The sequence below is a fragment of the Podarcis erhardii genome (genome assembly GCF_964252035.2).
Source record: "Podarcis erhardii genome assembly, chromosome: 1".
In the NCBI taxonomy this organism is placed as follows: Eukaryota; Metazoa; Chordata; class Lepidosauria; order Squamata; family Lacertidae; genus Podarcis; species Podarcis erhardii.
In genome coordinates, this window is record NC_138497.1 from 82,479,094 (window position 1) to 82,496,955 (window position 17,862).

Below are 17,862 nucleotides of genomic sequence, written 5' to 3' on the forward strand. Positions count from 1 at the left end.
GACAAATATGGAGATCTGGAGGGAGCTGCTTATTGTTGGTTCCCCCTGGGAATTCCCTGGGTTTGGGAAAGCCTTGAGCAAAATGCCCTCATGTGTGTGTTGGCCGGGGCGGGGAGGGAGGTTGCCCATTCTCCTTCGTCTCATCTAGTTGTGAGAGCCTCATAGAAAAAGGCTAAACTTTTGGTGGCTGAGGGAGCCAAAGAGCAATTTTGCTTTGTTTTTAAAGTCAGATAAATAGATTAAAGAGCTGTTGTTGTTTCAAAAACCGCTGTGAGAAGGGATGGAAGATTGTAAAGTGGGAGGGAAGAAAATATGATTGTGACTCATGGGAAAAGGGAACCAGCTCTGCCTCGCAGAAAATGAAAGTTTCCTTTCAGAGGAAAGAGCTGTCATATGACATCTGTATTTGAGCAGAGAAATGAGGAAGTGCAAGGAGCACTGAGAGGCTCTGGAGTAGAAAGAGGATCCCTGGGAAGAAAGACTCGGAGGAAAAGACACGGGCAAGAAAGGGAGAGGCCGAGAGAATAGGCAGGTAGCCAGGCTGATAAAGAACTCAGATCCCAAGGCAGGGCTTGCATGGCCTCGCTGGGGGCCCGGGAGGAGCGGAAGCCCCTCATAAGGCAGGAGGAGGCCCCTGACAGGCCTGCCACATCTCCCTTTGAGGGCAGGAAGACTGCCTGTGCTGCTGTGCTGCTGGTGGAGATTCTGGAGCGAACCGCTTTTTTTGGCATCGTCTCCAACCTCGTCCTGTACCTCAACAGCAGCAACTTCAACTGGGGCGGCACCCAGTCTTCGCGTGCGGCGTTGCTCTTCTTGGGGGCCTCCTACCTGTTTTCGCCCATCGGGGGCTGGCTTGCGGATGCTTACCTGGGCCGCTACTGGACCATCGCATTCAGCTTCCTGCTCTACTTGCTGTCGGCCTGCCTCCTGCCAGCCGTGGCCTCGCAAGATAGTCGGCTCTGGCTGTGCGGGGAGATGCCAACTTACCCAGTACAACCCGCCTGCAAAAATGGTAGTACGGACTGCAACCAGCAATTGCCAAGTCAATATTGTGCCCCTGTTATGTACAGTGGTCTACTGCTCCTGGCCCTGAGCATCAGCTCTGTCAAAGCCAACCTCACACCATTTGGCGCTGACCAGGTAAGAAGAGATCTGAGCTCACATCTACCCTTCCTATTTAAACAAGAAGGATACCGGTGCACTTTGCTCCTTGTTTCATGGGCTCCTTCTGTCTTCAATATACGTTGATTGAGTAAACACAATACCTCTGAAGTACATTCGAAATGGTTTGGGTTTTTTCCTTTTAAAGAATTCTGGGCAGTTTGATTTATTAAGGGTTGCTGGGAATTGTAAAGCTATGAGGGGGAAACCAGAGGGCCCAGCATTCTTTGAGGGAAATCATGTATTTTGGATGTGCTTTAAAGGCAAAGTATATATGCAGCCTTTGGCTCATTGTCTCCTGACTTGTTGAAAGCAGAATGCATTATTTGTGTTAATTTTTGCATACTACCTTATATCCTGCTTTTCAGTACAGATTTTCAGCAATAGCAATATAAGAAAACACAACATAAACCTAAGTGAATTAAATAAAAAATAGAAAAGGCCTCCAGAAATTTAAAAGTTTTTACCTGCAGCTGAAAAGATAACACGCTCAGTGTTAAGCGAACCTCTTTGGGGAGGGACTTCTAAAGTAGGGGCCCTGACTAAAGCATCTTTTTCAGTATGGAGGCTTTTCTTCTTCTTCAATAGTTTTTCAATTAAATGTAGCTTTTGTCTTCCTATGTGTTATTTTCTGAAAAAGACAATAAAAGAGTTTTCTTTTTTAAAAGTAGAATTATTGTTATTATTATCATCATCAATAATACTAACAACAATCCACCCTTCACTCTAAGATCCCAAGGTGGGTTAAAACAATTAAAACACAATGTTAAAAACAACTTGAAACAACTTGCAATCACAGAAATAAAGCAGGTCTTCAAAATAAACATCTAAGCTGTGAAAAGGCAGGGTAAAAAGTCCATCTTCAGGATTCAGCAAAAGCTGTGTAATGAAGAGGCCACCTCCATGATAAGGGAATTCCTTCTCCCAGGTCTCCAACCCCCTCCCCCCCCCAAAAAAAAACCTCTGAGGGAAAGAGGTGTTCTTTCAGGTATTTGGGGGCCCAGATCGTTTAGGGGTTTAGCATGAGAAGGGTTTCTGATGTCTGTACCAATAGGGTCAGTACTTCTGCCATGCTCAGTTTCCACCCAGAACACCATTAAAACCAAACAAACATGTGGAAAAGCATCTGCAGCCAGGGGTCTTTCAAATTTGTAGGAGATTAGGCAACTTCCGACTGAGCTCCTTACAAAGAACGAGGAAGAGCAGTATCTCCTTCCCCCCTGAGAGCGAATTGAATTTCCCTTATCCTGGTCCTAGAATGGAGCTACTTGTCTGCTTGTGGCAGAACTAGAGCTAAACCGGATTATTCTCCCCAAGTTCTCCATGCTATTTGTGGGTTGCAACATTGGGGGATGGGGGCAATTTTACCAAATATTCTTGGTGGGTTTATTTATTTGTTTTATGACCTGCTTCCCACGTTGGATATTGGTGGGTGAAGGAAGCAGTGGGCTAAGAGAGGACTGGAAGGAGTAGAGACCAAGCCCATTGCTTCCTTCAACTATATTAAGCAACACTATTTTATTGTTTAACAAAATAGTAGTTCAGTGGCAGAGCATCTGCTCTGCATGCAGACGGTTACAAGTTCAATCCTTGGCATCTGGTAGGACTGGGAGAGACCTTTAATGCTAGAGAGGCACTGCCAACTGGTGGAGAGACAATACTGAGCTAGATGGACAAGTGGCCTGACTTGGTATTGGCCAGCTTGCTGTGTTCTTATTAAAGCTAGCTCCACAGTTGTGCCAACATTTAATGGATAACAAAATTCAGGAGGCCATTTTGGTAAATATCCTCCAGAATGCAGCTAAAATCCCCCAACAGAACACAAAAAGAGCTTGCTGGATCAGGCCATTGACCCATTTTAGTCCAGCATCCTGTTCTCACAGTAGTCAACCAACAAGCAAGACTGGAACACAACAGCACTTTCCCGTCCTGCGGTTTCCAGCAATTGTATTCAAAAACATGACTGCCTTGAACTGTGGAGGCAGAGCAACGCCATCACAAACCCTCCAAGTGCCTCTATTTTCCAGGGACGTCCCTGATTTAGAGAAGCTGTCCTGGATTCTGATTTGATCCCAGATTGTCCCACTTTTCCTTAGGATATGCCTATTTTCATTGGAGAAATATTGGAGGGTATGGAGTTATGTGACCTCTGAGCCGTCTGAAGGCAATCCTGTATAGGGAAGGTTTCTTTTAATGTTGGCATTTTATTATGTTTTTATATGTGTTGGGAGCTGCCCAGAGCAGCTGGGGCAACCCGGTAAGATGTGTGTGGGGTATAAATAATAAAATTATCATGGAATGGGACATCTCTATTTTCATCGGAGAAATGTTGGAGTGTTTGGCATCATGGCTGGTAGTCTTTGATAGCTCTTTCCTCCATGAAAACAAAAGGGCCAAGCTTCAAAAGGAGTTTGAAAAATAGAAACCATGTAAGAAATTTATTTTCTGAATAAATCTGGCTTGGTAGACGGACCAGTAGAATGGCTTTGGTGTGTGCCCCCCCCCCCGGGCAAAAAAATCTAGGAGACGTTCAGTGTAGCTCCTGCAGTACTGATTGCCCCACCTTGTCCAGAACATTCCAGGTTAACCTTTCATCACCTCTCCTTTTTAGATTGCGTCTTCACAGTTACTTAGTAGCTCCAAAGCCAGCGCAATCAAAATGCTTAAACTCCCGCCCACCATCCAGTTTTTGTGCATCTTCATTAAAGCTGTCCTACCCCACCCACTTCCCCATAATTGTTCACAAGCCAAGAAGAAGCCATTGCCTCCCTTGCAGTGGATAAGTCTTCTCCTCACCAGGGTTTGGTGTGTCAGGATACAGCTGCCTCTGTCAAACTCGACCTCAGGGCCCTCTTGGTTTGCACCTCATTCAAATATCTTTTGTGGTATCCCACAAAAGAGTTTTCCATGTGTGCACATCAGCCTTGCAAATAAGACCACAACAGTTATCAACCCCTATAAATGTTTACTAGTCCTAGTCCACTTATACTTGGACGGAAAGGACCCATTGTCTTTCAGGTTTTAAATATATCCCTTGTCGGTCACATGGAGACAATTCTTACAGGGATAAGTCACACACAAGCAACTTGTCTATCCAAATATGGTCTCACTCCCCTGTGCTTTTAAAAATTTGAAGGTGACGGACCGTGGCCGGGATGCCACCCGACGTTTCTTCAACTGGTTCTACTGGAGCATTAATATTGGGGCTGTGATCTCTCTGCTGGTGATTGCCTTCATCCAGCAGAATGTGGACTTCCTTATTGGCTACGCCATCCCTGCTGGCTGCCTGGCCCTGGCCATCATCGTCTTCCTCCTGGCTGCCCCCACCTTTGTCACAAAGCCTGCGGCTGGCAGTCAAGTCTACCCCATGTTCCAGTTGGCCTTCCAGAAAAGCTGCTGTGGCCAAGCAATCCAGAAGATGACCACCAAAACCAGGTAAAGCAGAGAATATCTCTTTTGGCTGGCCAAGGCCATTTACTATATGGGACTTTCCTCTGAACAGTGCTGGATATGCGCTTAAGACTGGCATGAGCACCACTCAAAAAGCATGTTTGTAGCAGTTGGTTTAAAAAACAAAACAAAACTTCTTTAGATCAGTCAGAAAGGGTTAAGCATTACCTTCCGGCAAGGAGTTACCCTTTACCTAGACGGCATTAACACAGTGCAGGTGTACAGATGCAGCAAATGAGATGGCAGAATCTTGAGGGAATTATGGACTTTACCACTTTAGGATGCAAGTAGGGGGTGGTATTAAAAAAAACAGGGTCCACCAGATAAAATGGTTCTTGTTTGGTCTGTTCTCTTTGATGTTAGCTTTCTACTTTCAGAGAGTTTCTTAAACACACACACACACAATAATTTTTTTTAATGGCATCCCCTGCTACAGTCTGAAGTAATACAGCCTATTTGACCTCTTCATTCTGCTGCATTTTCAGACAAGGCCACATAAACTTATCCAAAGGGAATAGCTTCTTAATTAATTTAATATTCTATTTTTTCTATAATCTAGTGGGAAAAGGCACAGTGAAAATGTGACTAGCGAAGTTGAGCCCTGGAATCATTGGGAGCTCTCATATTATTTGGTTGGCCCACTTGTGTTGTGTGGAAAGGGACCGTATAAAAAGACCCCTCAAGAAGGGCGGAAAGTATCTTCCAGTTACAGTAGGTGAAACAATGCATGCTTCTCACTCACCAAGTGCACTGGAATCTGCCAGATAAGATACTGAGTCAGGCCATTAGTCCTTTGAGAGCAAGGGTGGGGCATCTTTGGTTCTCCAGATGGTGTTGGAGTTCCCATTATTCCTTACTACAGACCGTTTCTGAAGGGTCTGATGGGAGCTGTAGTCCAACAACACCTGGAGGGCCACAGGGTTCCCCATTCATGGACTAGTGCAATATTGTTTGCACTGACTGGCAGCAGGTTTGCCAAGGTTTTGGATGGGTTTTTCTTTGCCCTGCCTAAAAATGTCAGGAATTGAACCTGGAACCTTCTTCATCCAAAGCATATGCTTCACCACCCACAGAACTCTCTTTACAGCAAAGATGGAAAACCTGTGGTCCTTCAGATGTTGTTGAACTACAGCTTTTGTTGTCCTTGGCCATAGGCCGTGCTGGCTGATGGGAGTTGTGGCTCTCTATGTTATCTGATGCCAAGTTTCCTATCCCTTACAGCAGGACAGGAGAAGAAACAATTCTCACTCTACTTCCAACCCATAGGAATGCACTCTCAGGACCAAGGCTCAAAGGGACTGTGTGGACTTTGTGGGAAATAGATGGGTACTTTGTCCACCTTTGAACAGGTTGTTGAGTTCCGGGGAATGTCACTTCAGGCTCTGTAATAACAGTCTTGATTCCTATAAATGAAGTGAAACTGCTATTTGGGGATAAGAAGCCCACATGAACTCATCTGAAGCCTGGAGTGTGACCCTGGTCATGTTATAAAAGCCCTGATACGCTTTTGCTGTTCCTTTTATCTACAGAACACATAGTAACCAGTCAGAAGTGGAGGCTAATGGCTCACTTTCAGGTCCAAGAACCCAGCCTGTGGGGATGTCACATGAGCATATTGCCAACTTCCAAGTTATCATGAAGATCCTACCTGTGTTGCTCACTCTCATCCCGTACTGGATGGTCTATTTCCAGGTAGGGCATGGCACCATTTCCCAATTCTGGTCTGAAGCCCTGATCCGTTTAGTGCTGTGGCCCTCTGGATGTTGCTGAACTACAGCTCGCAGCATCCCTGACCGTTGGCCATGCTGGCTTGGGCTGATGGGAGTTGGAGTCCCAAAACATTTGGAGGGTTACAGCTTCCCCATACAGCGACTGAAGTTAGAAGGAGTGGAGGGTTAAAGGATGTCCTTTCATTGCCAAAATGTTCTTAAACCATGTGTGACTTCATACTTTCATAATAATAGCACATAATAGTAATAGTGTGGTGATCAGACTGCAAGGTTCCTAGCAGGGCTAGATTTGGACCTTTAGAGGCCCTAAGCACTTAAAGGATTTTGGTTCCATCTTCTATATCCAATTCAAAGTATAAACAATAAAAAACCATAAAATAAAATTTATTTTTTGAAATGAAATGAAAGATGGGAAATAACATTTAGTTTTATATATTTGTATAAATAATGTTTGTGTTTGTTCAGCTGTACCATATGGTCCATGGTAAATCTGGCAATGGGAAATTTCTGTGGTGCCCCCCCCCCCGGTGACCTAAGGAGGGGCTATAGAAAAAACAGGGTGTCTGCCCGTTTCATTTCCCCCTTGGTTCCTGTTGGCTTTTACAGCACAGCTGTAATGTTGACAAGCAGTTACTATAAAGTGAAATGAAATGCACGTTAAAAGCAAAGCTATGGAAGCAGAGGTGTTTCTATTCCCATACATTTTTTCCAACAAGGTCATAAATCCTTGTTTGTAGGTGAGTGGGTTGCCAGGGAAATGTGAAACCATTTATCCCAAAGAGATATTTGTGAGGGGAATGGAGCAAGCGTGGCGGCAACAATAAAACAGATTATTCTAAATGTTAAAAATTGCTTAGGAGGCTGTCTGTTTTGATACAAGCTCATGGTGTTTCCATACAACACGGTTTCGCTTATCCACTCTGAGGTACTATGGCACTAAGTCAGCTGTTGAGAGAGGTCTTCCTTCTCCAAGGCACCAGGCATCTCAGCAGGGATAGGAAACTTCCAGCTGTTGCTGGACTCCATTTGCTATCACCCCTGACTGTTGGCTATGCTGGGTGGGCTTAATGGGAGTTGGAATCCAACAACAGAGGGCTACAGGTTACCTCCCCCTAGCATTCTTTTTAATGAATCCATAATATGAATGAATAATATGCCTTTTAACTGATTAACCAATTCATGATTAAAATCAGAGTTGTGCCAAAATGGGACGACGATACACATTGCACAGAATACACAGCCTCTTATGTAATCAAACACACCCAAACACACTTTCACTGATTGCTGGAGATAGGTCTGCAAAACAGTGGGGAAATGGTACCTCATTCTGAGTAAAAGTAGGTGCCCTTGCTATGGTTGGCTTGGTGATGTCATCATGTAGCTAAATCTGATTGGCCAACTACAAGGCAACCCATCCCTGAGGTGCTCAGATAACGAATATCACTGTTCTTGCAGCACCTGCCCTGCAGATGGCTGGGAAACCAATGTGTACTGAAGACCCATGGATGGGTATGGGCACATCAAAGAAAGCCATGTGCATCTGCTTATTTATAAGGACTTTTGAAGTTTGTTAGTTTGTGTAGGCATGTGCTACATTTACATCCCTGACTTTGCTCTATGACGGAACTCACGGTGGCATACAAGCGTTCTCCCCAGATGTTCTTCCCATCCAAGCACTGACCAGACCCAGGCCTGAAACATGGTGCCTGGAGGAGTTTCTCTGGGTGACTCCTGGGGGCCAGGGCATTTTGGGGCTCCCCAGTGTTTTTTTGAGGGGGATGGGACCCTCAATTCTCAGAGGGCCATGCACATGACATCAGGACATCACCTTGGGCCCCCTCAAATATCTGGAGAAGCTGGCGCCTCTGCAAAGCTTCAACTAAGTGGTTGCATAATGGGACTCAGACCAGAACTTGGGCCCTACCTTCCTGTTTTCCATACTTTATTAGTGTTTCAGGGCTGCAACATATCCTTTGCTTGCAATGGATGAATAAGAGTTTATGGCAGATTCAACTAAGTTGTTTTGGGGTTGGTTTGTTTTTTGCAATTGTGACCCCATATATTACACAGGCTGACCCCATTCCTGTGTTTTTGTTTCCCTTACTGAAACCCTTTTCTGGTCTCAAGAGACATTTCTTCATGGTTCTGGCTGCTTTATATGACAGAAGTTAGGGGGTTTTGTACCATGCACAGGATTTAGGTGATAATTTCTACTTTTGTAGCAGAGGCAGCTGAATATGCAAATGCAGTCAGATCTGCATATCTAGCCACCAGGGAGAGAACACATTAAGTGTTTCTTATTGGCATTTAATATGATCGGGGATTTAAACAGCTCTGGCTGGCTTTATTAGATGCATTATTTGTGAGTTTCAGGGAGACTTGTTATCACTGACAATGATTTATGAGTTCCTGGATTTTACAACAGATTCATCTGTTTGTAAAGTTGGTGCAAAATTGTTTCCTTATTTCTTCACATCAAGGAACAACACAAGAATAGTTGTCTGTATGTGGTGGGCATTGTCAATGACGTCCAGACATTTGATCACCACAGAGCTTATACCAGTGGTTCCCAAACTTTTTTGGTTCCATAAACTCGTTCCCAGTGCTGCTTACTCTACCTTAGGAGAAGTTTTATTAGTAATTTGCATGCACCACTAAGGAAGATAATAACACAATAAAATTCAAAGCAGTAACAATTATTTGCACATTTATTAAAAATCCAGTTGAAACTATTTAGTTTAGTTAATTCAACAAAATTGATTGGCTTGATCCAGATATACCAGCTGCTCAAAATCTGATTGTCATTTACACTTCCAGTGCTTTCCTGCTGCCCCCTTGCCTCTTAACACCCTCCAAGTAATTCCCCCCTTTGGGAACCACTGGCTTAGACCTTGACAGTCAGCTGGGTTGGGGTCAATCAAAGACTCGTGATCTTTCTAGCTGAGCATATATATCTTTAATGGCATTCCTCTTGTCTCGCGTTTTAGATGCAGTCAACCTACTACCTGCAGGGTCTGCACCTCTACATCCCCAACATCTTTCAGAAGAGTCAGCAGAACAACAGTGCTTTCTCAGTGGCTGCAGATGGTCACTACACGGTAGGCCATGAGAAACATTGCTGTGTGGTTTTGTTAGACCTTGAGAAGATGGTGTAAGACTGTCCAGCCCAGATGACAGAGCTTGTGCCAAGCTCTGTGCTATATGAAGGGGATGAGCTGTGGTGACTTGGGTCACATTGTGACAAATGTGGCACCCATCACAACAAATGTCTCTTTTAAGTGGAGGAGATATGGGTGCTCAACAGCTCCGATAAAGAGGCTTAGCCTGTGGTGAATGTGTTAAGGAACAACAGGGCTTCTTCAGGGAAGGGACATAAAGCAACAGCCTGGTTCTTCCCAGAACAACATTCCTCCTCCTTTGCAACAGCCCAGGCACAAGCCCTGTTTTTATAGGCAGAATAGCTGCTGACAAGCTGCATGTGACTCTAGCAATGATAACAGGCCTCAGACACCACAAACAGAAGAGAAATTGTTCCACTTCCCCTCAGGCCCCAAACTGTGTTGTGCTAAGCTAAGGGGAGAGTTGAGATGGGAGTAAGGATGGGATGTATATGCAGGAGAGAATGAGGGATTTTGGGGAAAGGACTCAGGCATTCATGTTGGCTTTGGACTTCTTTCTTAAGGGAATGCCCTTCTATTTCATGAATAGGAAGCAGTCTCTTTTATTTGAAGGACTTAAACGGCATTGATTCCCCCCCCCCCCATCCTTTCTGATATTGCTTGCCCATCTCCTCAGCTTGGTAGCTGCAGTGGCGTAGCGTGGGTTGTCAGCACCCGGGGCAAGGCAAGTAATTTGCGCCCCCTAACCCATGGATTTGCGCCCCCTAACTCTAACCCCCAGATGTTGCGCCCGGTGCGGCCGGCCCCCCCTGCACCCCCCACGCTATGCCACTGGGTAGCTGTGGTGCTTTTATTACTGTTTCTCAACTTCATTCTGAGGAAAACATCCTCAGAATATGCAGCCATGATCCATATAGTGGTCTCTGGAAATTGCTGTTGAAAAAATGTATGTGTGGGTTCATTTCCTTCTTGCAGGGAGCCAACCATATGCAGAGATTGCCACGAACAGGACTGTGCTTTTTGCACACTCTGTAAAACACTCTATTCTGGGGAATATGATAAAAGCACGATCATGTAATTGGATTGCTTGTATACAACCAACCCATGATAATCAGGGGTGAGAAAGTACACTGTGATATTGGGCAGCCACTACATGTTTAAAAGGGACGCGGGTGGTGCTGTGGCCTAAACCACAGAGCCTAGGGCTTGCCGATCAGAAGGTCGGCGGTTTGAATCCCTGCTAATAGGAATGGGATAAAATGTGTTCGCTGAGCCCGTATCTTATACAGTCTGTATATGATGTTTGTTTGTTAATGTGTGGTGTGCTATGCCTAATAAAGGATTTTGAATTGAATTGAATCCCTGCTATCCTGCTATGGGGTGAGCTCCCGTTGCTTGGTCCCAGCTCCTGCCCACCTAGCAGTTCAAAAGCATGTCAAATTAAATAAATAAATAAATAGGTACCGCTCCGGCAGCAAGGTAAATGGCGTTTCTGTGTACTGCTCTGGTTTGCCAGAAGTGGCTTAGTCATGCTGGCCACATGACCCGGAAGCTGTCTGCAGACAAACGCCTGCTCCCTTGGCCTATAGAGCAAGATGAGCACCGCAACCCCAGAGTCGTCCGTGACTGGACCTAATGGTCAGGGGTACCTTTACCTTTACCTTACATGTTTTGAAGGTTGTACCAATTGGCCACAGCAGTTGGGGACAGTTGACACAACTAGACTAGTGCATTCAAAAATGTTAGTTGAGCAGAAGCAGTCCTGTGGTTCCTTCATCAGTTTGCAACTCAACCCACTTACCACAGCAGGGCAGCCATTCCTGGCACAGTAAATAAGGGTGGGATTGTGAGGGGTGAGCATTTGGGAGAAGCAATAACACCAGGTGTTGAAAGTGGTTGCTGAACTCTGCATGGACCCACTCACTGTGACAGTATGGTGGTGCGTATTGTCCCTTTGCAGCTCCATAGAATCCAAGCCTATTGCAGGACATCCCATCAAACAGGTGTTACCACATCCTCTAGCTTCATAGAAGTGTCAGTGGTACCTGTAAGCAGAGCTTTTTTTCAGCTGGAACTCACTGGCACTTAGTTCCAGCACCTCTCAAGTGGGCACCATAGCCATGATAAGAGAGGCATTCATGGTGAGTTCCTGCACCTCCTCTCCTAGAAAAAACAACACTGTCTGTAAATATATCTGAAGTGTGTGCGCTCTCTCTCTCTCTCTCTCTCTCTCTCTCTCTCTCTCTCCAGTTCCCAGATGCCTGGCTCCTTCTAGCTAATGTGGTGGTTCTGCTGGTCCTGGTCCCACTAAAGGACCGGGTCATAGACCCCTTCCTGGCAAAGAGGAAGCTATTGCCTTCAGCACTGAAGAGGATGGCTCTAGGCATGTTCTTTGGGCTTGCCTCAGTTGTTGTTGCAGGTGAGTCATTCATTTGTCTGTATCAATCCCAACCGCTTCCAGACAGGCAGGGGCGTAGCTAGGGGGTGGTGAGGAAGGCCCCTGTCGGGGGCGCAGGTGGGGGGGGGCACACAAAATTGGCTAGAAAATATGTCCATAAATATGTCTATAAATAAAAATATTGATTATTGCCTCATAAGAAAAGGTTTTAAATAGAGGATCTTTATATGATGTGCGGGGCCCTGTTTTCCCCTCTTTTTTTCTGTCCCACATTCCTTTTTCTTTAAATTTCTGTGGCCAGGGGGCACACTCTGGACAGTTGTGCCAGGGGCAGAAGATCACCTAGCTATGGCTCTGCAGGCAGGTAGCTCCAGGGGTGGAGGAAGGAGGGTGTGGTAGTGGTGGACCGCCCTGGGTATCATCACTGAGGGGGGGTGACAAAATGCCAGGCGCCACTCACCGAGCCACGCATCTCTCCTGGGAGAGACATGGTGGCTTGGGTGTACTCAGGCTCCCACACTGCCCAAACAGTCTGCCCGCCGCCTCCCCCTCAGCTGTGGGGCGGCTGAGTAGGAGGAGGCAGGCAGACTCCTCGGAGGCCCCTCAGAGTGTCCTGCCCCGGCTGGCCCCACCCCATGGGCTGCTGGCCCCTCCCCTGGGTGCAGGGAATGCGCACCGCCCCAGGCACCCGATTGGCTTGCTCTGCCGCTAGGTAGCTCCAAGTGCCACCCAATCATTGCTCTTCCATTGTATCTACCACTGCAACTACAATGGACTTTATGTATCTCACTGTGTTCTGTTCTCATCAATGGGCATGAGTTTTGTGAATGGAACCATTTGAAACTCAGCACACATTCACTATAACCCTTGTGGGTGCCATTATAATCCCATGTTACTTTTAAAATTGATGTTTTAATTATATCACTAAAACACCTATCCAAGTTTTATTAAGAATATTGAAAGAGATAACAGGGGTAATACACCATGCTGCTGTAATACTTCAGTAATGTTCTGACCCTACATTATAGTGTTATAATGCTAGATCTTTCTTTCCTGGTTTGTTTTTTTAATGTTATCCCTGGGAACACATTTTAGTGATAATTAAAACAAAAACAAAAACAGAGTAATAAAATGGTGCTTACCACAAAAATTATAAATAATAAATGCATGCTGAGCAGTGATAGGTTCAATCTCTCAGTATGTTACCGTCCGACATCAAACCCCCATTCTTTAAGAAAGATGGAAGAGTAGCACTAAACGCATCTGCATGTGGGGATTGTGCTGCTTTCTCATTCTTCGGGGCGGGGGGGGGGGGAAGCTGGGCATTCTGTGTTCTGAGGGAAGATGGAAGAATACAGTAACAGGAAAAATAGAGGAAGACAATAACGGGATGGCGATGCTTCCTGCAGAAAGTGGTTGACTAATGCACAGCAATTCTAAAGTAAATGCCTCATAAGGGAAGCACTCCCCAGTTCCTATTTTTAGAGTAAAACCAGTTGAGCCCAAAGCATAAAGGATAATAGCTTTATCAGCCACCTTGCTCCAATAGAATCAGAAACAAGGCTTCAGGAATAAGGAATGCTATTTTATCAGTTCCAGGAATCGATTTGTATTTCATGAAATAGCATGCATTACAGTTGTCCTGTGATTATACTACTTCACAATGCAGATGGGGGATTGTAGGTTTCTGAATTCCTCTGCCATGTAAACAACAACAACAAACAATAAAAACTCAGTTACCAGTACTTAAAAAATAGCACCCTGGGGAGAAAGCTAGGCTGTAACCCTGCATTGTGACATGTTATCCTTCCTTGGGAAGGGAACCTTTGTTAACAAAGTGCATTCAGTCATGCCTTACACACACAAATGCATACTACTTACTTACTACTAGAAGGACTATGCAATCTGTTTTTTTCTGAAGAGCTGCCCTGAGCGTTGCAGTCCAGATGTCCAGGTTGCAATGCAAATGTCAGGATGCTTTAGCCAATGCTGATTGCCCACTAGGCCTGGTAATCATCAGCACAGGCTGTGCAGTCCATATAGCTGCTTCCCTACAGTGTGCGCAGGGGTGCCCCAGATCAAAGACGCCAATGTTTCCCTAGCACATTTTCTGCCTAATGAGCATTACTGTGGCCAGTTGGCATCATCAGGGCATGCTCACAATATATAGATATAGAGTCATTCCAAACCCTGGCAAGGCTTTGTAGAGCAGCAGGGCCACCTTCCATGGCTGGAAGATGGAGAAGGGCAGGACAATTGCTACATCAACCCAGCACAAGAGGAGGGGGAATTAAATTGCTCTCCCCCTTGTTAGAAAGGCCCATCCCAGAGGCCAGCCGGAAATTCCTGCAGAAGCATCTAATGACCCAGTTCTGGACATTTGCAGCATCTGGGAAACTCCTCTAGAACTTCACACTGTTGCTGACATTTAATGTCTTGACTGGGAGCGAGACTGTACTGCTTCCCTGGTTGTCTTATGTAAGCCCAGTTTAGTCATGAGATGCCTGGCATGGTCTGAGGAGTCAGGAGCCAGGTTTGCCCTCACAGTGAAAGGACCATTAGGAACGCCTCTGTATAACTGAAACACCATGTATGTTCCATTCTTCCCTCATGTTAACGAGTTTGTGAGTGCAAGGCACCTATAATCCCTGGATCCAGGGTTCAGGAAACTTGATTAAAATATAAACCAGGCTAGCTTCTTCATGAGGTAATCACCATCAAGAAAGAAAAAAGGAAAGGCGATGAGCCATTGAGAAAGCAGTGGAGAGGGGGCTCTGTGCCGGATTGCAAATGGGTGGGGCTCTTAGATAGTGAGAAGGACAAAGCCTGTTTCTTAGAGAGCAGAGTTTTTTGTGGAGTGACCTAGAATAGGGGAAAGTTGCAGGCTGGAAAGGCAGAGAGAGAGAGTCATGGCTGATTTCTGCTTGAATCCAAGGCTGTGGCTATGGGAGAAACAAGACCCCTCTGAGCCTCCATCATAGGCTCAGGTTGCATATATGTGTAAATAACCATATTTCATAAAGACACCACAGTCTCCGCTGTGCCACATTTACAAAAGGAAGCAGAGGCACCAGGTAAGCATCTGGAACCCCTGAAATCTCACACTGCTCAGAGATTGGGGTGACATGCAACTTTATGTTCCATTCTTTCCCGATACCCTTTTTGTGCTACACTACCTGTAGCGGGTGGCACTGTGGGTTAAACCACAGAGCCTAGGACTTGCTGATTGAAAGGTCGGCGGTTCGAATCCCCGCGGCGGGGTGAGCTCCCGTCGTTCGGTCCCAGCTCCTGCCCACCTAGCAGTTCGAAAGCACCCCTAAGTGCAAGTAGATAAATAGGGACCTCTTTCTAGCGGGAACGTAAACAACGTTTCCGTGTGCAGCGCTGGTGCTGGCTCGCCAGATGCAGCTTCGTCACGCTGGCCACGTGACCCGGAGGTGTCTTTGGACAGCGCTGGCTCCCGGCCTCTTGAGCGAGATGAGTGCGCAACCCTAGAGTCGGTCACGACTGGCCCTGATGGGCAGAAGTACCTTTACCTTTTACCTGTCTCTCAGTCATTATGACCCTTAAAGAACCATTTACACCTCTTGCAATTGTGGCATGATAAGGACTCATTGAAACAGCAATCTGAGGAGGAGGGGAGATTCATTTGAAGCATTAATTGGCAAACGGGAAAGTGCACAGAAGTGTACCACATGGCTCTCTTTTAAGCTGTTAGCTGGTGGAATACTCTTATTAAAGGAACAGCGAACACCCACACCCACACAGAGGCATGGCCTATGATTAAATATATCCCATCTGTGAAATGCATCATTCCTATGGGTCTAAAGGCTGCTTCTGCTCAATAGGTGTTCTGGAGTCTGAGCGTCTGAAATACGTGAACAACAATGGGACCATCTCACAGAGAATTGGGAAGGATGTTTACAATGCAGCCCCGCTCTACATCTGGTGGCAAATCCCTCAATACCTGCTCATTGGAATCAGCGAAATCTTTGCCAGCATTCCTGGTAAGCAGCACAGAAGAGTTTTCTATCGCACTAGCAAGCCTGGAACTGCACACAAGGGGAAAAGCTGCTGGGAGGGGCTCAATGGAAGCCTAAATACAGTTATGGTTTATGGAGCCTTGAATAATGGTTTAAAAATAGCTGGTACCTTGCTCTTCTGATTAACCAACACTCCTTTCTCCCAGGGCTGGAGTTTGCCTACTCAGAAGCTCCCAAATCCATGCAAGGAGCCATCATGGGTCTCTTCTTCTTCATTTCTGGTGTGGGATCACTTTTAGGATCTGGCCTCCTGACATTGCTCTCTCTGCCGGCCGATGGCTGGATGCACTGCCCAGAGGATTTCGGTAAGTGATACAACATCTGCTGCCCTTTAGCTACAAGTAGCGGGTAAAATCTGACTGTGGGGAGAGTTAAAGGGCCTCTTGACATGCCCCTTCTAGGGTCTGGGCTTTGGCCTATATCCAAGTAATAACAGCAGGACAGCGTAGGCAAAAAAGGAACCTGGTGTGTCTGAGAGGTCGCAAAGAAGGTATGTTGTCAGGAGGCTGCTGTAGACAGAGAATACGAGGAAAGAATTGCCTGGAGTGGTGAATGCTGCAGTCCATGGCAATGGGACTCCCTGCTGCTGGCCTGCTTTGTGTACACTAATGGCTCTCCCTTTTTCTGCCCTAGGGAACATTAACAAATGTCGGATGGATTATTATTTCTTCCTGCTGGCCGGGATTCAGACAGTAACCTGTGTCCTCTTTGTCTGGATCTCCATCCGCTATGAGCGCCTCCGCTCTGCTGGCCGCGAGGGCAACTAACATCCTCTGCCTTCTTCCACCGGGACTGCAAAGAGGCGCCAGAGTCCCCTGGATCTCAGCTTGCTGCAGAATCCCCACCACTGTAGCCTATATGGTTAACTGCTGGGACGTTGCAGAGGCCAATGGTATATAAAAGGATTAGAGAAATTAATTGGGGATAGAGCCGTCAGTGGCAGCCAGCCAAAGTCGACAACCGCACGTTCAAAGTGTCATTAACGTCTTAGTTCTTGAAGCTGAGCCCGGGGAGCCCAAATTAATTATCCCGGGATATAAGCCACTGTGACTAAGTCACACGGACCCGTTCTCTGACCTGGCAAAGCTGCTCTCGCTCCTGTGAGTGCTTAGCATTCCTTTTGCAGCTCAGCTGTCCTTTTTGGTGGTGGGATTAAACCCAAAAATAAGAGAGGAGTTCTCCCTGTGTCTCTCCTCCCTCTGCCCCCTCCCCCCCCCCCATGCCCAAGCCAATGACAAGACCATTCTGTCTTTGAGCCACTGTGTAGCCTTCTTGAAAGTCACCTCCTCGGGGAAATTATTCTCTCTGACCAAGGGTGTAGCAAATGGAGATGTGGCTGGTGATGGGTTAAGACATCAAACATATACAGCAAAGCTTTTCACACAACGAAATCTGGTGTGGAGGGATCCACAGTCCTCTTCTGAGAATGGACATCTCCTTTAAGGTGTGCACCATCCGTTACAAAGAGCCAGTTTTGTCACAGAGAAAACAACACCTGTTGCCCTGCTTCTGGGGGGCATGGCTTCTGTTGCATGAAGAAAAGAAAGTGGTGGGCCTGGGATTTGAAGAGCACAACAGTGTTAATGGATTGGGCCCAGAGAAGATGGAAAGGAATGGCACTTGTGGAATGGGGACTTCCTGACTGCTCCCTCCCACCTCACGGCAGGCCTTAGACACAAACATCCAGCAATGGCAGGAGGTGGGGTATGGCAGGGACTGCAATGGGACAGGGAAATCAGAGGAACCTGACAGGGGTGTCTTGGGGAAGCTTTTAGTACTTTAAGACCTCTGTGGATCCTAGCACTTGTATTTTGAACTTATGCAATGTGAACCTATGTCACTTCATTCTACATGTGGGGAATACAGGGATAGAATTATGTTGTGGAATGGAAACATCGGTCACTTTCAATTAAAAAAACAATCACCCAATGTGTTTCTGATCCTGTGACTGAACAAACTTC

The 17,862-nt window shown here is 46.2% G+C and overlaps 1 protein-coding gene across 1 annotated transcript; it reads left to right on the forward strand.

The window, feature by feature from the left end:
- The first annotated feature begins 377 nt into the window (after positions 1–377).
- On the forward strand, positions 378–17,830 carry SLC15A3 (solute carrier family 15 member 3). Its single transcript, XM_081837302.1, has 8 exons — positions 378–1,140; positions 4,298–4,596; positions 6,141–6,303; positions 9,329–9,439; positions 11,711–11,879; positions 15,707–15,865; positions 16,048–16,206; positions 16,535–17,830. Exons 1-8 carry the CDS (start codon positions 577–579, stop codon positions 16,666–16,668), a joined length of 1,758 nt encoding a protein of 585 aa, XP_081693428.1. The 5' UTR covers positions 378–576; the 3' UTR covers positions 16,669–17,830.
- Positions 17,831–17,862: the final 32 nt, after the last annotated feature.